Source organism: Mustela putorius, unplaced genomic scaffold, assembly GCF_011764305.1.
Source record: "Mustela putorius furo isolate JIRA1106 unplaced genomic scaffold, ASM1176430v1.1 tig00000228_pilon_pilon_pilon, whole genome shotgun sequence".
NCBI lineage: Eukaryota > Metazoa > Chordata > Mammalia > Carnivora > Mustelidae > Mustela > Mustela putorius.
Window position 1 is genome coordinate 24747824 of NW_025421322.1, and position 20787 is coordinate 24768610.

At 54.4% G+C, this 20787-nt stretch overlaps 1 protein-coding gene across 1 annotated transcript; it reads left to right on the forward strand.

Annotated features, from left to right (window-relative positions):
- Positions 1-250: 250 nt before the first annotated feature.
- On the forward strand, positions 251-17427 carry FAM83A (family with sequence similarity 83 member A). The gene is made up of 4 exons (XM_004743506.2): positions 251-908; positions 8832-8999; positions 10575-10699; positions 16595-17427. The coding sequence occupies exons 1-4, from the start codon at positions 429-431 to the stop codon at positions 17127-17129; spliced, it is 1308 nt and encodes a 435-aa protein (XP_004743563.1). The 5' UTR covers positions 251-428; the 3' UTR covers positions 17130-17427.
- The last annotated feature ends 3360 nt before the right edge of the window (positions 17428-20787 follow it).

Below are 20787 nucleotides of genomic sequence, written 5' to 3' on the forward strand. Positions count from 1 at the left end.
CTTGTCTCCAACCAATGGTGTTGGAACAGAAGCACAGGAGGGGCCGAGGCCCGAGGGTACTGGGAGAGCCTCCCCGCTCTGACGGCAGGCCGGGGCTCTAGAGAGTTGTGCAATGAGTGCAGAGGACGGCTCCCAGGGCTGAGTGTGCCCGGGCGTGACAGAGCCGGCCCTTGGCCGGCGGGCAGGGCGGTGGCGCTGAGATAAGCCAGGGCCTGGCTGTGAGGATGAGCCTGATCCCGGGAAGTGTTGCTCGCCCTGCCCTGCGGTAAATCACTTCCTCCAGCGGGCGTGACAGGTGGCAGGTGGATGCCCGTGCTTCCCAGGAGCACTAAGGGCTCTTCTCCGCCGTGGCATGGCCCGCTTGCCCTGATATCAGGAGGAGCTCAAGCCACAGCCTCCTGTCCACCACGACCGGGGTACGGGGCAACATGAGCTGGTCGAGGCATGTGGGCAAGATCCGAAAACGCCTGGAAGAGGTCAAGAGCCAGTGGGTCCGGCCGACCAGGGCCGATTTCAGCGACAATGAGAGTGCCCGGCTGGCCACAGATGCCCTCTTGGATGGGGGGCCCGAGGCCTACTGGCAGGCACTCGGCCAGGAAGGTGAGGTTGACTTCTTGTCCTCGGTGGAGGCCCAGTACATCCAGGCCCAGGCCAAGGAGCCCTCTTGTGCCCCGGAGCCCCCAGGAGGGGCAGAGGCCAGCCCCCGGGGACTGGACTCCTGCTCCCTGCCGTCAGGAACCTATTTCCCCGTGGCCTCAGAGGGCAGCGAGCCGACCCTGTTGCACACCTGGGCCTCAGCCCAGAAGCCCTACCTGAAGGAAAAGTCCAGCGCCACCGTGTACTTCCAGGCGGACAAGCACAACAACATCAGAGACCTCATTCGCCGCTGCATCACCCGGACCAGCCAGGTATGGGGGGCGGGGGCCTGTGTCTCCTTGGCCTTGGGGTAGGGGGAGGAAGGGTGCTGGTGGAGGAGGGGGGGGTGGGTCCTGCCCAAGGCATGGAGTTCAGAAGACTGGGGCTGAGGAAGGGGTCACGGATGTTATTGTCTGTCTTCCCTGGATCACTGACTTTCTGATCCCACCTGTCATGGTCTGGGGCTAGGCCACCACCACCCCTCCCTGGCACTCCTGCCATCGCTTCCTGCCTGCCCCTCCTCTTCCATCTTCCAGTCTCCGTGTGGCTGTGGAGCACTTCTTCTATACTTCAAGTCTAAGTGGGTCCCTTCTCTACTTAGAGCCCTCCATGGCTCCTAGTTGCCCACAGTGGGAAGAGCAAACTCCTTATGGCTCACCACCTCTCCATCTCCTCTCTCGGCTCCGGCCGCTCCATCCCCAGCGACCTGCAGAGTCTCCAGCCCTCCTTGCCCAGGCTTCAGAGCTTTGCATGTGCCGTTCCCGCTGCCTGGGACCCCTTCACCTGCCCTGCTTTTCTCCTGACGAAGGCCGACTCCTTCCACAGGACGCAGCACCCAAGTCCCTTTCTTGTCCACCGCCCCCCACCCACACCAGCCAGGGCCAGGCCCCTCACCTCTGTGCTTCCAAATGAAGGGGCCACCAAGGGGCCACCACTGAGACACACGCTTGTCCTTTGTCCTCTCAGACTCAGGTTAGACCTGTCTGTCCACAAATGACCCAGCAGCCCCTCAATCCAGCTGGTGGTCAGACAGAAGACAGACTAGGCACAGAGAAGGTTTCTCCCCAGAATATTTACATTTTAATACTTGACTTTAGAAGAAGAAAATGGGGCCACCTGGGTGGCTCAGTGGGTTAAGGGTCTGCCTTCGGATGAGGTCATGATCCCAGGGTCCTAGGGTTGAGTCCCAGGTGGGGCTCCTTGCTCGGCAGGGAGACTGCTTCTCCCTTTCCCGCTGCCATTCCACACTGTTCATGCAGGCTCTCTCTCAAATGAATAAAATCCTTAAAAAAAAAAAAAAAAAAAAAAGGGAAGAAGAAAGAAGAAATCTATTTCATGACCAGAGCTTGGCCGGTAGAATTTCAGGCACGGTGAGGGGCATTTGGTCATCAGTTTTCCCGCTGCCCCGGATCCTTTGGGATCAGTGGCTTCTTGCTGCAGCTGGGGAAGGGCTCCCCCAGCCGCACGAATGACGAGTTCCAACGGGGCGTTGGCCGCCCACTCCTCCCTCCTGAAGCCGCAGAGGGACAAGAGTAGACTCAGCAAAGGACCAGCTGGTATTTAAGCTCATTTTCTTTCTTTCTTTCTTTTTTTTTTTTAAGATTTTATTTATTTATTTGACAGAGAGAAAGATCACAAGTAGACAGAGAGGCAGGCAGAGAGAGGGGGAAGCAGAGAGCCAGACGTGGAACTCGATCCCAGGACCCTGAGATCATGACCTGAGCCGAAGGCAGCGGCTTAACCCACTGAGCCACCCAGGCGCCCTTAAGCTCATTTTCTGTTAGGCTCCCTGTCCTGCCCCTGAAAGCCAAAGGCTCCAGGAAAAGCCCTGGCTTCAGGTGGTGGGGCTGTGTGTGGAAGAGGGGGAAGGAGTGCAGTTCTGGAAAGTTAGTTAAAGTGATAGTGGGTGGAGCGCTGGCTTTTCAGGTCTCAGGGATTTCTAGTTTCCATGCCGGGTCCCGAATCAGCCTCCGAGCCTGCTTCCCCTTCTCACTCTGCCTACTTGTGATCCGGAGTAGGGCTGGCTCTGGTCTGTCTGAGGGAAGGTCAGTGCCCCCCCCCCCCAGGGGTAGGGACTAGTGGTGTCGGGGAAGTTCTCAACCACAGCTGCAGTTCTGGGGGTGAGTGAGGCTCCCTGGAAGGAAGCCAGTCAGGGCGGGTGAAGCAGTCCCCACCCCCCACCCTGCAGCTGAGTCCCTCCCCTGCCCCCTCTTCCCCACACAGCGAGGCTTCTGTCTCTCCCTGGGCCCAAGCCCCGCCCTCCGGCCTGTATCCTTTGTTTCACAGGTACAGCACTTTCTGAATTTAAGATGACACTTCAAGGGGCACCTGGGTGGCTCAGTGGTTAAATCCTCTGCCTTCGGCTCAGGTCATGATCTCAGGGTCCTGGGATCGAGTCCCAAATCGGGCTCCGAGCCTGCTTCTCTCTCTGCCTACTTGTGATCCTTGTCCTTCAAATACATAAATAAAATCTTAAAAAAAAAAAAAAAAAAGATGACACTTCAAAACCCGAGGATTTCACCTAAAAGTAAGCATTTCCAGTTCCTCTCAGCAGGTGGCAAGAGCTGGCTCTGCTGTCGCTGAGTGGTGACCCACCAACACCGACTTTTGGTGGGTAAGTCCCCTTTGCCGCAGTCCCCACCACGCCCTCTTGTCCCAGGCCCTGATGCCAGGGAGGTGGGAACCTAGTCACAGGCTGTCCTGTCCACTCAGAGCTGGAGAGTCGATAGGTTTGCATGTTCCCCCTGTGGCTTCAGCCTCCAGAGAGGAAAACACACAGAGCCAGCCCAAGCTCGGTGGTTTTCAGACCAGTTTCCACTTCTAAACTAGCAGGAATTCCTTTCCCTCCATGCTCGCATTCCTTTATGCCACAAAACCTAATTCATAGCCAGGGCCTGCACCCAGGGTGGGGGAATGGATCCAGAGGCCGACCTCCCTCCGGAGAGCTCCCTGTCTCAGCCTGCCCCAGTAGGGAAGGAGAAGACAACAGGGACTGGGAAGCAGCCCTGGGTGTGAGCAAGCCTCTGTGCCTGGGAGGGGAGGACAGGGTGACTAAGGCAGGCTTCCTGGAAGAGGGGGCCTCCGAGCTGAGTCTCACAGGCTGAGTAAGAGGCGGTCAGGCAGAGAGGAAGGGAAAGGGATTCCAGGCAAAGGTCAGGAGGTGTCAGAGGGATGAGTGGGACATACAGGCATGGAAATGACCGGCACGAAACAAGGTCTTGCTCACAGCTCCCTAGAAGCAGGGGGGCAGAGCAGGCCATGCGGGACCACACAGGAAGCACAGGGGGCCGGGTAGGGGGGGAATGCAGGCGCACAGGCCCCCATTGTTCTTGTTCAGGCAAGGGAGGGCAGGCAGGGCGAGCAGCTTAGGAGTGGCTGGTTGGAACCGTGTCAGCAGGTTCTGGGCTCATGGTCTGGGACATGGCCCTGGGGTCATTTAGAGCAGGGGGACCGTTGGCTTGGTGCGCGTCTCGTGCTTCTAGCAAGGTGTCAGCTGGCCTTGGATGGCAGACATCCTAAAAGATGGAAACAGCATGATGAATGCATCCTCTGAGTGTGGTCAGGATCCCTGAGGGTTCCCAGATGGGTTCAGCGAGCCTGGGAGGTCATGCCCTCTCTAACCGGTCCTCTGTGAGAGGCCCGCCGGCCTTCCCACGCCGCCACCCACGCAGCCCAGCGCAGCGGATCGCTGCAGAAGCAGATCCCAGAAGCCAGCTGGCTCCTGGCAGGCCAGATAGCGGGGAGATTTGCAAAACCATAAAAGGCTGCTCCTGCTGACTCCACGGTGCCATTGCTGTTGTTTGGGGAAAACAAAGGAGCCTCAGCACAGACAAGAGAAAGAGGCAAGAAGAGAAGTAGAGGCAGAGAGTGAGATTGTCCCCAACAGGCTGGGCCCCAGTAGGACCCAAACCCCCTCTCCCCTCCTCCACCCTGGTATTCCCAAAGCAGCAGGATTTCCGGCCTGGGGGAGCTCACATCTGTCCGACAGGGGGTGAGGGACTCTCAGCCAGGATTTGAGGTCCCCACAGGATGACCCTTGCTTCTGGGGATTGCCCCAGGGGACCAGCATCTCCCCTAGTGAGGCTCCTGGGTCTCTGTGCTGCTCAAATGGCCAAGCCTGCCTGCCAGGCTGGGCTTCCTTCTTCAGCACGGGGTGGCGGAATTAGCTCCTTCTTCCCGGCCAACCCTACCCCAACGCGCCGGTCCAGCGGACGGGCCTACTTTAGTTCTTTTTTATGCCCCTAGAGGTGTCGCACTACTTTTAATCCTCTTCTACAACCTGGACTAAAACATGTTTGCATGGCGTTACTCTAACATGATTCATACTTGCTCACAAGGCCCATAAAAATCATAGTCAAACGCGAATAAAAACCTTTACTTTTTGCACCTGGATTCATTTATATTATCTGGGCTCAGGGTTAGATGCAGCTTGAATGATAGCTAATGCTCTATTTTTGAACAGTGTTTTGTTGTTTTTTAATATTATTTATTTATTTATTTATTTGATATATAGAGAGAGATCACAAGGAGGCAGAGAGGCAGGCAGAAAGAGAGGGGGAAGCAGGCGCCCCACTGAGCAGAGAGCCTGATGCGATGCAGGGCTTGATGCCAGGACACTGAGATCATGACATGAGCCGAAGGCAGAGGCTTTAACCCACTGAGCCACCCAGGCGCCCTGAGCAGTGTTTTATCGGTAAAGAAACTGAACCCCAGAGAGGGTAAATGAGTTGTCCGAAGGCACTCAGCTCATTTCCAGTAGCATGGGGTCTGGAGCCACAGCTCCCTAACACCCTGGGAGAGCACTGTCGTCTGAACAGTGTGTAACCCCTCCGTCTCAGTGTTCCAGAGCTGCTGAGACAAGTTACCAGCCTGCTGGTGGTTTAAAACAAGAGATATTTATTCTCTCCTTGCTCTGAAAGGCAGACCTAACATGGAAATGTCAGCTGGGCCCTCCTTGCTCTGAAGTCTCTCGGGGAGGGTCCTGTCTTCTGCTCCCAGCGTCTGGTGGCTGCGGGCATTCCTTGGCTTGTGGCCACCTCACTCCAGCCTCTGCCTCTGACTTCATGTGCCCCCCCCCACACACACACCCCTTCCTCCCTGTGTCTCCTCAGAGTGTCTTTTACAAGGACACTTGCCATTGGATTTAGGGCCCACTGGATAATCCAGGATGGTCTCATTTTGAGAGTGTCTCTCTCTCTCTTTCTCTCTTTTTTATTTTATTGATTCAATTGAGAGAGAGCATGCACAAGAAGGGGGAGAGGCAGAGGGAGAGGGAAAAACAGACTCCTCACTGACCAGGGAGCCCTAGGTGGGGCTCGATCCCGGGGCAACAGATACTTAACCATTTGAGCCACCCAGGTGCCCCTCATCTTGAAAGTCTTAACTGCACCTGCAGAGACTTTTTCCAAGGGAGATCATGTCCACAGATTTTGGTGGTCAGGATGTGGGCATATCATTAGGGAGGTCATCATTCATTCCATGACACCCTGTAAGGGACTGAAGAGATTATGGGTCTTGAGTCAATCCGTTGGGAGCCAGTAGGAGGCCAACAGGATAAACCTAGACATCATGAGCCTGTTTTTCCAAGCATCCCTCCAATCATGATGTGGGGTTATTGGTAAACATGGCCGCTTCTCTGTTCAGTCTGTCACCAGCCCTGTCTCTGGGAACCAAGGACTTACTGGAACACAACCAGGAAGGATTTACTGACCTCCTGGGGAGAGAGAGGCATCCTTCTCACCTATACCGCCCTCAAGGAGGAACCACTTCTCTTCCAGCAGCGAGGGCCTAGGTTGCTGCTGGCACTGTAAGTTTAAATGTGTAGAGACAATCGTGTGCTAACAGGACCATGGTTCTAAAGGAGCATGGCCTCCCTTTTAGAACATCTTTTCTGCCTTCCTACCCCTGTCCAGACAGTCACATCATCTGGGCAGGAAGTCAGCTCCATGTGAGTACCAGACACTCCTTTGTCTGTTTCCATGACCCTCTTCTCGTCCTGGCTACTTCCCAGGTGTTGATGGTCGATATATCTATATATCTGTATATACATATATATATCTCTATAGAATACATATATCTCTCCATATATAATACATACATACACACACACACACAGCAATTATTAGAAAAATGGAACGTTATTACAGGCAATGTTGAAAACTGCCATAGTGCCCATTCCAAACCTGTCCACCAGGTTGGGCCTTGTGCATGCTAATGTGTCTACACACCGCTTTCCCTCACTCACAGTCATACTGGACAGACTATCATCTTTTGCTCTGTTATCCTTTTTCACTGAATTCATTCATTGCTAATATACCTATGTCGAGCCTGGATCATACAACAGTTTTGCTTCAACATTTCACCGTGTCTCACAGTTTCCATGTGACCGTTATAATTATCATTGCTAATGGCTGCTGTATCCACTTGTCAATATGCCGTGATTTGGGTATTAGGACAGACTTTTGATTGGGTGACACTGGTCTAATTCTGCTCTAGTCACACGGTGCGGGGGTCCCCCACCACTGAGCAATTCTTGGACAGCTGGATGTCCCAACCCATGCCAGTCCGGAGCTCAGACTGGAGACTTCAACGACCCCCTTCTTGCGTTTGGTCAGTCTGCTACAGTGGTTCACGACACTTTCTAGATTACCAGTTTATTACAAGGGGTAGAACTCAGGCACAGCCAGATGGAAGAGATTCACACAGCGAGGTATGGGGGCATGGAACTTCTATGCCTTCTCTGACCACTCTCCTGTCCCCAAATCACCAACCCAGAAGCTCTCTGAACCCGACGTCTTGGGTTTTTAGGCGGGCTTCATTACACAGGCATGACTGATTACATCACTGGCATTTGCAGTGGATTCAACCTCCAGCCCCCCTAGTCTTTCCTTGGAGTAAGGAGGTGGGAAGGACGGAAAATTCCAACCCTCTAATCACTTAGTAGGTTCCCCTGGCAACCAGCCCCCGCTGGACAGTCACCTCATTAACATAACAAGGACCTTCCTCCGGTCCTGCTCATCACTTAGGAAATTCCAAAGGCTTTAGAGCTTGGTGCGGAAACAGGGACAAAGATCAAACACATGTTTCTTTTTATAAATCAGAATATGGTGGAAAACAACCCCAAACACGGGAGGAGCATGCATGGATATCTACAGTGGGAAAGTCGAGGGTAGGACTGGCTTCAAAACATGACTGAAACCAGATATTCGAACGAACGACGCTCGAGCGAGGCTGGCGGGTTGCTGGGGCAGCGGCCACGTGGCGGCAAGACGGCTGCTGGCAGCCGTAGCTCACACTCCACTCCCGGAGCGACCCTAGCAGCAGGAACGCCTCCTTTCCCGGAGCCCCGCGCGAGCCCTGGGCCCGCTGTCAGTAGAGTAACTTGGGTCCTGTGAGCGGCCCTGGGCCAATCTCTGGGGCCAGCAGGGAATGCCGTGCTCTCATTGGTCTGACCTTGGTGATGTGCCCGCCTCACACCCAATCGGGCGCCTGGCAGTGGCCCCGCCCAAACACCTTGCTTGTGCAGCAGAGGTGACTGCTTGCGGCGAGTTGGGGTGCTGCTGGCAGGCGGAGGTTTGGGTCCTTGGAGGCGGGGCTGCACACGTCTCCCCTCCGTTGTTGGATTTCTGGGGCTCTCTCCTCCCCATGGTTCTGTTAGGCTACAGGAGGACTCCGTTGTCCAGCCCGCTGGGGCAGCTCTGCCTTGTGTAGTCTCTCTCTAGGGTCTCCCCAGGGATTTTGCTCGAGGCAGTATGCTGTGGCTTAACAACACTGGAAAACCAGTGGCCATGAAGTGCCTTCGAGCGCCACGTGGCTGAGCAGCCAGGCCTTGACATCCAGGCCTCAGCTCCGAACCTGCCAGACCGCGTCCGTCCCCTTGCCCTTCTCCTCCCCTCCTGTGCCTTTGCGTCTCTGCCTTTGCCTCCTTCCCCCCGTGCATGCTGCGCTCCGGCCGTGGGCGCCGAGGCCGGCGGGCCTGTGGTTGGGTTGGACAGATGGAGTCAGCGCCGAGGGCTCCGCTCCAGCTCTTTTCCCTGCAGTGCTGCCCTGGCGGAGCCCCCCTCCTCGAGCTGTCTCCTCCACAGCAGCAGCAAGCGCAGCTGCTGTCTCCCGCCCACCGGGACCTGGGAAGCTCGGCGGAAACCAGTTAGCTGCGACCCCTGACTCTTTGTTTCCACCCCTCTGCCCTGGCCCAGGTCCTGGCCATCCTGATGGATGTGTTCACGGATGTGGAGATCTTCTGTGACATTCTAGAGGCGGCCAACAAGCGTGGGGTGTTCGTCTGTGTGCTCCTGGACCAGGGAGGGGTGACGCTCTTCCAAGAGATGTGTGACAAAGTCCAGATCTCGGACAGCCACCTCAAGGTAGGGCCCCCGGCGAGCATCGGGAAGGTATTTTGTATTAGGACGGGATAGCGTAGGCCGTGCTTACCCCCCACCAACCCCATCTCAATGGCTCAGCGTAGTAAAGGTTTATTTCTTGATCAAAGCCCGCGTAGGACAGACAGCCCTCCCTCCTCCTATAGCTACACCATAAGGAAAATGTGGCCTCCAAGATGGCAGGGGCAGGGAGCCAGAGAGCTGGGGGAGGCCGCGGGACCGGACCCCGAAGAGATCGCCATCACCCCTGCCTGCCGCTCTTTGGCCTCACGAAGGTCCACGGGGGCAGGGAACTGAAAGGGGCCCATGGGTGTCTCCTGAGCCGCAGTCGGTGCCGCATGTGCCTTGATCTCTCGACTGAAGAAGCCCCGCGGCCGGGCTTCCCAGGCCCGCGCAGCATCGGCGCGGAGGACTTCACAGCCCCGACGGGGAGCCGAGCCTCTTGGACTGAACCCAACTCCCCACCCACTTCCCTCTTCTGGCAAGGAGAAAAGAAGCCCAGAGATGGGTTTTCGTCGTGTCAGATTTAGGGCAGCTGACTCGAGGCCCAGCGTCGGACCGCCCAGTGCTTACCAGCACGCGGGTGGGTGGGGCCCTTGGTGACTGGCTCTGGCTCAGCCTCGCCAGCCTCCGGGAGACCCCGCCATCCGCCCTTTCTCCCGCCCTTGCCCTCCTCACTGCCTGGGAGGAAGCCGAGTTCAGGCGCCTCCCGGAGCCGCAGGCCTCCGGGCTTGCTTGACCTGGATCGCAGGTCCTCAACAGGAGGCCATCGGCACAGGCCTTGGCCATGACCCGCTCCAGCCACGCCTGCCAGTCCTCTGCCCACCAAGGGACGGCGGCATGTGGCCCTCCTCTCAGCGTGTCACAGAGCTTATGGAGAGGCTGGTAGCATTGGGCATCCCCTTCCCAGAGCCTGCCCAGAGACCAGGGACATTCACGGGATCGCAGCAGGATCCCACCTGTCTCAGAGCTTGAGACATCCCCAAGCTTGACTCGCCGTTTCATTTTTCCAGCATCACAAGGTTCTGGCTGAGGCCTGGGGCAGCAGGTGTTCCTGGGGCTGGGGAAGGGACAAATCGGGCTGTGATTTGGGCTGTGGACACAGCTTTCCTTAGGAGGATCGAGGGCCCACTGAGGTCTCCACAAAGGTACCCCTTCTGACTGCACTTCCTTCTGACCAGCTTGGGGTCAGGGTCTCATGTCACTAAAGCCACTAACAAGGCAAGGCTAGGCTTGCCAGGCCTCTGTGGTCCCTGGGAGCCTAGACGGAAGGCTCCTGGGCATTAGGCCCTCCTCGTTCTTCGGTTTGCCACTTTGTTTATATTCCACCATCTCCCTCTTCCTCCCTTCCTCCACGTCCCGTGACTCGGATAATGTCAGGACAATGAAAAGAATTTAGAAAATTCAGCCAAGAGAAAAATAAAAATAGCCGATGAGCCTTTGAATTAGGGATTATCCCTGCCTGTGTCTTGCTGCACGTCCTTCCAGATGTTTTCCTAGGTAAACCTGTATCTATATATATGGAAATAGCGGGTGACACCCCGACTCCCCTTCCAACAGAACATCTCCATCCGGAGTGTGGAAGGAGAGGTGTACTGTGCCAAATCAGGCCGGAAGTTCGCCGGCCAAATCCAGGAGAAGTTCATCATCTCGGACTGGAGATACGTCCTGTCGGGGTCGTACAGGTGAGCACTGGGCTTCCCCTGCCGAAGGCTTCGAGGAGGCCAAGGCTGAGGCTGGCGCAGAGCAGCCCCAGCTGCTCCCGCACTTATCCCTGCCCGGCGGCTCCCAGGGTGCGGCTCGGGCCAAGCTGGGACTTCATCACATGCATGAGGCCGGAGGCAAGACCAGCCTGGGCAGAAGGCAGACATCTGGACCCTTCATGGCAGGTGGGGGGTTGGAGGGGGCCTTCGGGGTAGAGAGGTACTTTCCCGTTTCCCTGTAGATTGCAATAGGACATGGAATCTTCTTCCCTCCTCAGCTGACTCAGGCGTGCTGGTAAAGCTGTGCAGTTCATTTTGGGCTGTGTGTATATGTGTGCCCTGTGTCCTGTTTTATTTTCAGAAGTGTGTCCAAACTCTTTAGGACCTAAGGCTGGTGCTAGGGACTGGCCGTGGCGGCAGCCTCAACTAGAAGTCAGACAGCAGAGGTTCAATTCCCAGCTCTGTAGCTTCCTGGCTGGGTGATCTTGGGCAGGTCACTGCACCTCTCTGTTCCTTCCTTCATTCAACATTCTGTAGAGACCTACTGGGTACATACCAGGCATGCTTCAAGGCTGGGGTGCCCCTCTGGAGCTCCCATTCAAACTAAGGAGATAAACAACAGCCAGCTGTGACCCGCTTGGTCGATAGAGCACGTGACTCTTGATCTTGGGGTTGTGAGTTCAAGCCTCCTGTTGGGTTTAGAGATTGCCTTAAAAAAAAAAAAAAAAAAAAAGAACCAGTACAGAGAAGAGACAGAGAGCGCTGGAGGAGGGGGAAGCGAGCCTGGGAAGGGGTGGCCGAGCTGGGTAAAGCTCCCCTTGGCTCCCCACTGGCTCTCTCTCCACCTTTCCCTGCGCAGCCATTTGCCTGGCTGCGCAGTGGCCTGTGCGGAGCTGAGTGAGGTGTCGTCCGGCTGCACGGGGAGAAGGCGAGTTCGTAACTCTGTCAGGAGGGCCTCTGAGACGGGCAGCCCTGAGGGGACACCTCCGGCATCCAGGGGTCACCGAGCCTCCCGTGTATTTCCACCCACAGCTTCTCTCCTTGCTTTGCTTCACTGGGCACCTGTGCCAAAAGGCACCCACAGGCTTCCGATCCTTGGGCCTGGCTCCCCGCGTGCACTTGCCCTGTAAGAGGTTGTGGTGGGGCTGAGCGTCTCTCCCCAAGTGGCCAGAGCCACCTTCTCGGCTTTGGTTCTTTCCTTGGAGAGTGACAAAGGCCCTCTGGGCATCAAGCCATGAGGTTCTGGGTGGGGGCTCAGCCTCAAACCACACATCAGGACTTTGAGGCCTCTGACCTTGACCTCTGACCTTAACTAAGCTGCCACTAGACTTCGCTCACCACCACGACGGGAAGGGTCAGATCTCTGTCGGGGCAGGTGCCCCAGATCCAAGGCCCAAGCCTGGAATCAGGGCCCACCTGATGAGGAATTCTCTCTCATTCTTTCTTCGATTTTTACTGGGAAATTCACAGAATCTTAAATGTGTTATTAAATGACATTTAGTACATTCGCTTGTGTGCAACCGTGATCACTGTCTAGTTCCAAAATACTTTTCTCATGGGTATAGAGCTACAGAGTGGCGTGGTGTGTGCTCTGAGATCAGCATGAGCTAAGAAGTTTCCCCAGCATCAACCGAGCTCCCACGTCTGCTGGCAGGTCCAGGATGTTGGTGCCTTTGAGGTTGGGCCTTGGAGGGCACAGCATGAGAACCTAACTGGCCCTGATTCCAGTCCTGCCCTGACCCACACTTCTACCTCTGAGCTTTCTCTACCAGGAAGAGAAAGATTTTTAAACATAAACCAAATCAAATTACTTGCATCCTTAAAATCCTTCCAGGTTTGTCACTGCGACTAGGGGGAAAAAAAATTCATGCTTACCATGGCCTCTGTCTGAGCTGGATTTTCCTTTCTCTCCACTGTGCTGTAGGCACACTGTGTTCCTCCAGTCTTTCATGCTCTTTAAGGCCTCAGGGCCTTTGCACTTGCTGTGTATTCCCTCTTTTGGAGAGCTCATTCTTGCTATCTTAATCTGCTAACTCCTTACCTTCTAGTTTCCAGGTCATCTCCTAGAGAGCCTCTCCATGGATTTGTTCAGCCAAGATTGTAAACATGGTGTCAGAACCTGGACTGGGTCTGTTTTCTTCTCTGTTGCATTCCTGGCATGAAGTACAGTTCATCCAGTGCCTGAATATTTTATAGGACCATAATATTTGCTGAACGAATGAATGAACAAATTAATGAAAGTCCATGTAAGGTCCTGGCTATCCAGTGTAGCTCAGGGAACATAGCATTTCAAATCCTGTGCCTCATTACACAATAGCAGGACATGAAATCGATTTGGTGGATGATGCCTGGAATTTTTTTTTTCTTTTTGGTAATGAAATAGGATAGAATAAATATACTGAGGGCACACTGAGGTAAGGAATGTTCTGGAAACTGTTGTGTGGTGATGTTTATGTTTGTACATGTGAGTAGGTGATGATGTAAAATGTATTTCTCCAAGATTAGCCACCGTAAGTCTGAAGAAGAACAGGCAGGGAGGACTGGCTCTGCCAGAGCTCAGGTTGTTGTGGAGCTGGAGTAATCCTGACAAGGTGGCGTTGGAGGAGGGGCAGACAGACTGACAGATGGAACAGAGCAGAAAACCCAGATGTCTCTGGGGCGTGTTAGAGTGGTGGGAAAAGGGGGAACTGGAAAAAAATAAATTCCCCACACAAAAAATTTGATTCCACTTCACACATACACCAAAAAAAAAAAAAAAAAAAAAAAGAAAGAAAAAAAAAATTTAAAAAGCCACTTTCCAATAGATTAAAAGGTCTGAAATGTCAAAAACAAACTTTAAAACTCTTAGTAGAAAAGAATAGATGAATATCTTTTAGACCTTAGGATAAGGACTGGGTGTCTTATCACAGACACCCGTCTTTTTTTTTTTTTAAGATTTTATTTATTTGAGTGAGAGGGCATAAGTGGGTGAGGGGCAGTGGGAGAAGCAGGCTCCCCGCTGAGCAAGGAGCCCGATGCAGGACTCGATCTCAGGATGCTGAGATCATGACCTGAGCTGAAGGCAGTTGCTTCACCGACTGAGCCACCCAAGTGCCCCCACACGCCCCCTCTTGTGTTAAACAGAACACAAAAAAGCCTTGACTATAACGGATTGCTAAATCCAATGATATTACGATGAAGAACTTTGGTTCTTGAAAGAACCCTGAGAGAAAGTGAAAGTTGGGTTACAGAGTGGGAGCAGGTTTTCATGATGCCCTCGCAAGGTTAGTGTCCAGGACCACAGAGAACTCCCGTGAATCATAAGAGAAAGAAGCATGAGGCAGAGCAGGCGGGAGGCGGGAGCAGGCATCTCAGCCGGGAGCCAACACGCGGGAAGACACGAAGAGGGCTTCTGCGCCATCCGTGACCAGAAGAATACAAATGAAGGCTAGAATGAGTTGCCATTTTATACCTTTTCGAGTAGCAAAAAAAATAATACTGACAATACCAAATGCTGGATGTACACGATCTTTTTACGTTGCTGGTGGGATTGCAAGTCGATATAATGACTTTCTAAAGAGTTTGGAATTTCCCGCTAAAGCTCTATTCACCTGGTCTATAATCCAGCAATTCCCCTCCTAGAGGTACTTCTAAGAGACTGAGTCCACGGGACAGTAAAAGACATGTGGAAGGACGCTCCTTACAGCACTGGTCGCAACGGAAATACTGTGGAAGCAACACGAGTGGTTGTCCGTGGGAGACAGGAGGAGTAAATCATGATCTAGCTACCCGTGAACTATTATACAGCAGGAAAAATGGAATGAGGTACAGCAACCAGAGACAACTTGGGTAAATCTTAGTAATATAATATTAAGTGAGGAAAAAAAACCCCAAAATATTACATACGTGTTAAAAACAACTAAAATATTTTCTTTCCAGAATACATAAAACTTTTTTTTTTAGATTTTTTTTTTTTTTTTTAAGATTTTGTTTCTTTGTCAGAGAGCGAGAGAGAGAGAGAAATCGCAAGCAGGGGGAGTGGCAGGCAGAGAGAGAAGCAGGGTCCCGGCTGAGCAAGGAGCCCGATGTGGGGCTCCATCCCAGACCCTGGGATCATGACCTGAGCTGAAGGCAGCCACCCAACCAGCTGAGCCACCCAGGCGCCCCCCAATTTTTTTTTTTAACAGAGAAAGGAAAGTATGGGAACTGGAATACAGGATTCAGGGTGATGATTCTCTCTTTCATGGGGGGCAGACCTGGAAAATACGTTGCTGGAAGAGACCGTATGGCTAGATGGTAACTTTTTATTTTAGGTGGTAGGTTTGTTGGTACTTATTACATTATTTAAAATAACTAACAAATAGCTACACAAATTAAAACAGGCCAGGAGTAGACCAGTCATGAGGGCGGTCCTTGAGCCAAAGATTGTGACAAAGTCAGTTCCAGGTACGAAGGACCAAACAGCCGTAGAAAGGACGTGTATTTCCTACCGCGGGTGGTGATGACGGGTCGGAGCTCCGGCATGGGATGACGGCCACACAGGGTATGGAGGAGAAGCCCAGCGTGGTGCATGGTTGTGCAGGGGTCTACAGGGACACCAAGGGACTTGAGGGGGTCCCCTGCTGAGGTGTAGGGCACAGGGGGCGTGGGAGCCGGAAAAGTTGCCAGGGCACCCTTGCACCTGTTTTGTTTTGCAAAGCACGCAGTTGCTTGGCCCAATCTAGTCTGATTCCAAACAACACAAGGCCACTGACGTCTTAGTGTAGCCAGGAGTCCCCCCGCTGTCCCCACTGTCCCCGTGTCGGCCGCCTTCCCTGTGCCCTTGCTGGCCCGCACCCCGCATCAGCTGCTCACCTCTCTGGGGTGTGTGGGTGGCTCCAGGATGGGGGTGAGGCATAAACAAAGCCTCATTGTTCTTCCCAGGATTGGCCTCACCTTGCGTGGGCCCCGCCCCACCTCTCGGAGCAGGGACTCCTCTGGCTGGGCTGATGGATGAGGTGGGGGTGGGGGCTGAGACCATTGGTTGGGGGTCATTCCTATCCCCCCACTTCCGAGTGACCATGTCTCCCTCTGACCATCCTGCCATGGTTGCTCTCCAGGTGCCATTTTTAGCCTCTGTGCTCTCACCAGGCCTTTTCAAGGGTTTGGGGGGGAGTGGGGGTGTGTGTGGGGCTGCTCATGAGGAGACTTGTCCATCAGAGAGAAAAAGGAATTTGGTTAAATCAAGGAATCATAAGAAGTAATCCATAAATGCCTTTGTTTTCATTTAAAACCAGTAAATGGAGGGAGGGCCGAGGCCTCTGCCCAGTATCCGGGCCAAGTGCACACGGGCTGTGTCATTCCCACGCCCGCGTGCCCACCCTGTGTTCCCTCTTCCAAGCCCACTCCCACGGAGGAGCGGCCCGTGTTTCGCAGCTGCCTTGCCCAGACCCCTCCTTGGTTAGAAGGGGCAGGGGTTCCCACATTTCACAGGGGGCTTCAGCAGCTAGGGGACTCGTGAGCACAGAGCTGGGGACACTGGGACTCAGCTCTCACTTAGCCCTTTTGGGCTTCAGCAGGAGAGCCAGGATCTGAGCACCCGGAGGGGACCCTGAGGCCAGAGATCCAGTCTGGTGCCTTTACTGTTCCCCTGCAAACATTTGCTGATTTCTGCACCGTGGGTCTTGCCATCCGTGAGGCGGGTACCAAGGTCATCCTGCAGGGGCTGTGCGGGATGAAATGAGCAGGCCAGAGGCGGGAGAGCTAATGTTAAGTCCTTCCCCCGAGCCAGGCATGAGCTCACTTCCCCCAGAGGAGCCTGGGGGGGGGGGGCGGCGGCGGGGTCAGTGGGAGGGGGCTGTGGGGGAGGGGAGTCTCTAGGCCTCCCCGACCTACCTTCACTCTCCTCCTCCCCCGCAGCTTCACCTGGCTCTGCGGACACGTCCACCGGAACATCCTCTCCAAGTTTACGGGCCCGGCGGTGGAGCTGTTCGACGAGGAGTTTCGCCACCTCTATGCCTCCTCCAAGCCTGTGATGGGCCCAAAGTCCCCCAGGCTGGTGGCACCCCTGCAGCCCCGAGCAGGCCGCAGCCCCCCGCCCGGCCGCCTCAGTGGCAGTAGCCACTCCGCCAGTGACCACACGTCCTCCAACCCCTTCAGCAGCCACTCGACAGGCAGCAATCCCCAGAACCAGAGTCTGTCGGCGTCCTCGGGGCCCAGCAGTCCCCTGGCCCCCAACCCCGCTCTGCCCCTCAGGCTTCAGCCCCACCCTGGCCCGTGGGGGGCCCTGAGCCCACAGGCCCCCTTCTCCCTGAGGCCCCACGACAGCTCGCCAGCTCCCTACAGCAACCTCAACGCCTACAGGCCCACGCGGCTGCAGCTGGAGCAGCTGGGCTTGGTGCCCAGGACGGCCCACATCTGGAGGCCATTTCTACAAGCCTCCCCTCATTTCTGATGGGTCGCTTCCCCCAGCAGCCCTCCCAGGAGGGGTGCTGGACATGCCGGGACTGTCTGGCCCAAGGACCTCCACCTCAATGACTAGCAGCTTTGAACTTGCTTCTCTTTGAACTAAAAGTGCTTGGACAACATCATTGGCTGTGTTTGTTCCCAAGCCTGCGACCATTCACTTGCCAACACCCACCAGTCCTGGGGGTTTCCGCTCTAGTTTGGCCTATGGAGCACATTTGAGAAAGTTCCAGGGAAGTGGGGAGTGGGGAGCTAGAGGACAAAAGCATGAAAATAGAGTCCTTTTCTTCCAAAGAGCAGCCAGCGCTTTAATAATCATGTTTCCTGAATCTGTGTAATGTAAGAAGAGGCAGATGCAGGCCAAGGTTACATATGGGTAAACTGAGACACTGAGAGGTAGATTGTATGACCAGGGTACTCCTGTTTCCCAGTGCCCAGGAATGGCCTACTGTACAAAAGGTATGGGAACATTCAGGATGTTTCTGGTAAAGGTGGTAAAGGTAATACTCAGGTAATACTCAGGTATCCTTGGGCCTGATGAATTAGGGTAAAAACCCCTAGTGTGCCACTCTAAGTGCTGTGGGGTTGGTTGAAACTGTAGCCCCCAAGGGTGGGGCAAGCCGAAGTGTCTAGGGGATGGAGTTGGACAAAGCCGTTCATCAGCTCAGGTCCTGGCTTCGGGGAGACTTGGGCTGGTCTCGAGGTCCTTGAGTCTGGGCCAGTCCCAGCGGCTTGCAGGGTCAGGATCTGGGAATGGCCCCGCAGCAATTGCCCAGGGCAGCCCAAGGCAACCAGGAAAGGTTCAGTGTTGACTTTGCAGCTCCCTTGTAGTCAGAGCCAGAGGCCTCCATTTGGCTTGTTGACGCCTGAAGCAAGGCTGCCGCCCGCCCCCCACAAGCCCCATCATTCATTCACGGTCAGATTCACAGCACACCCTCTATTCCGGAGGTGACCCCAGATCTCAGGGGCACAGCCTAGCTGGGATACAAGGAATACGGCAAGCACAGGGAGGATTAGGCAGCCCAGTTTGGAGAGGTCAGGGGACCCTTACCAGAGAAGTGAGAGTTAGCAAGACCTAATGAATAAGGGCCTTAAAAGTGCAGGAAGGGCTGGGACCCAGGCTGCTCCAGCCTGATGAAGCTGGCACAGGAGCCCGGCAAGCATCTTCCTGTTTCTTTTTAAAGATTTTGAGAGAGAGAGAGAGAGAGAGAGAGAGAGACAGACAGACAGCACGAGCCAGGAGGAGAGGGAGCCCAGACACAGGACTCGATCCCAGGACCCCAGGATCATGACCTGAGCTAAAGGCAGACGCTTAACCAACTGAGCCACCCAGGCGCCCTACATCTTCCTATTTCTATAACCTCCCCTTGCCACCAACCTCAGCAAATGTCTTCCTGTTGCCCATCTCTGGCTCAGCAGCTTTGCCTTTGCCACAGAGAGCTGGCGGGACGGAGCCCTTCCTCCTGCTGGCTTCGGAACCCAGCAGCTTGTGGCATCCCAAGTGATGCTCTCCAGAGGGTATCTCCCTTCAGCCCGTCCTTGTGTTTGCCCAGTGTTTGGCAAAGGCAAAGGTGTCTTTGCTTCTGTTTTCTTTTAAAACAGTATTCCTGTCCTCATTTCGATTTTTTTTTTTTTCCTCCTTGGTTTCCAAAATTCCAACAACAGCAAAAACAAACAAACAAACAAAAAAACCCTTTGGTTCCTGAAGGTTCTTTAAACCCTGGCCCTGATGTGCTGATTTCCTGCTGACCGCCGTGACAAGGTTAGAACAGTCGGGTGCAGCCGAAGGTTCTAACCTGGATTCCACAGTCTGCTGAGAAAGCTTCGGGAAGGTGACGCTTGGGAGGGACCACGAGCCCCCGAGGCCGTTCTGCCTCTGAGGGCTGATTTTGTGTCAGCTTGACTGGTCTAAGGCATGCCTAGCTAGCTGGTGGAACGTTATTTGGGGCGTGTCTTGAGAGTTTCCGGTAGAGATCAGCACTTTGGCGAACTGAGTAACGCCGATCACCCTCCCCAGTGCGGGTGGTCGTCAGTCATCCCGCCGGAAGCCCGAGTGGAACAAAAAGGCAGAGGAAGGGCAGATTTGCTCTCTGCTTGCGCTGGGGCATCTTTCTCCTGCCCTTTGATGTTGGCGCTCCTGGTTCTCTGGCTTTGGGACTCAGTTCAACACATACACCATTAGCCCCCTTTCAGGCCATTAGATTTCTCAGCCTCGAGAAGTGGTGGAGCTATGACCAGGTAAACCTTCCGCCCGCTCTCCAATCAGCTGGCGTCATTGAGCACAAGCATGGTGACCAGGCAGCCACGTGTGTGGGTGAGAGGGTAGTTCGCAGAGATAGAGGGTAGGGCGGTTGTTAGCTCAAGGGCTAAGCAGACACAACGCTGAAGCTTTAGGTGATGCTGCCACGCTTTAGGTTTCTCCTGCCAAGGCGGGAGAAAAGGACAATGACCATCCCAAATAGATGCTAATCCTCTATTTTTTCAATTATAATTCCATTATATCTATATCTATATATCTTTATCTATATAAATATAAATACAGATAAAGATGTATGTATATATATCTCCTATACCAAAAGCACCCCAAAAAGGCCAAAAAAAAAAAAAAAAAGCACGGGCACTGTGAAATTTAAAGGGGGACCTGAGCAAGTCTGGGATCAGGAGCATCTTGAGAATGATTCCTGAGCTGAGATCTGTAGGAAGGAGACGCTTATGGTGGGGTTGGGAGATTGCAGGGCAGAATGTTCCAAGCAGAGGTAACGGGATGGGCAAAGGGCTTGGGTGGGAAGATGCTTGGAGTCCAAGGGCATGAGAAAAGCGAGTGAGCTGGGGGCACATGGGCCAGAGCGGGACCACGCAGGCCCTCACCCACAGGCTTCATGAATGAGTTGGGAAATCACTGCTGGACAATCTTTGTTAAGATCCTTTGGCCACAGTATGAAGACCGCAGGGGTCTCAAAGAGTAAAGGACAAAGGACTCTCACCAGTTCAAGTACTGGGTACAAACTCTTCCTTAGGAGAGAATGTTGAAGACGGGCCTTTTGGGAGTCACAAGAGGCAAGAACCGCCCTGGGGTTCCACCCCACCCACCTGGAGTGGAGTCACCGGTGCGGTTCACATCTGCTCGCCTTCCCGGTGATTCACTCCTTGACAAGGGGGCAGAGTGTCTACGGAGGCAGGCCTGAGATTTTTCTTTAGCATAATCATTGCTCAGTTAACCCTACCCGTCCTCTGTGCTGGAAATGATCAAGATGACATGTGTGAGGACAGCCTGAGGCGCCCGGCATTCCCGAGTGCCCTTCCCTGGCTTCTCCCATATGTCACCATGTGGCTGCCTGGAAAGTGAGGTGTGGTAGGTGTGTGGGAAGATTCGCGAAGGCCACGCGGGCAGTTCTGGACAGCACAGACAACGGAGCTGGGACGACAGCCAGAGGGCTGGAAGCTGAAAAGCACGGACAAGGTTGGAAGGGCACTAGGACCGGGATGGGAAGCCAAGCCAGCCTAGAGGGGAAAGGGCATCTCTGGGAAGCCTAGACCAACAGGAGAAAGGGGGTTAGCTCCAGAAAGAGAACCAGGCAGGGTGTTCCGACGGCCTCAGCACTGTGCTGGATCTTCGGGGGGTTAAACTTTTGTGCAAACAAAACGAG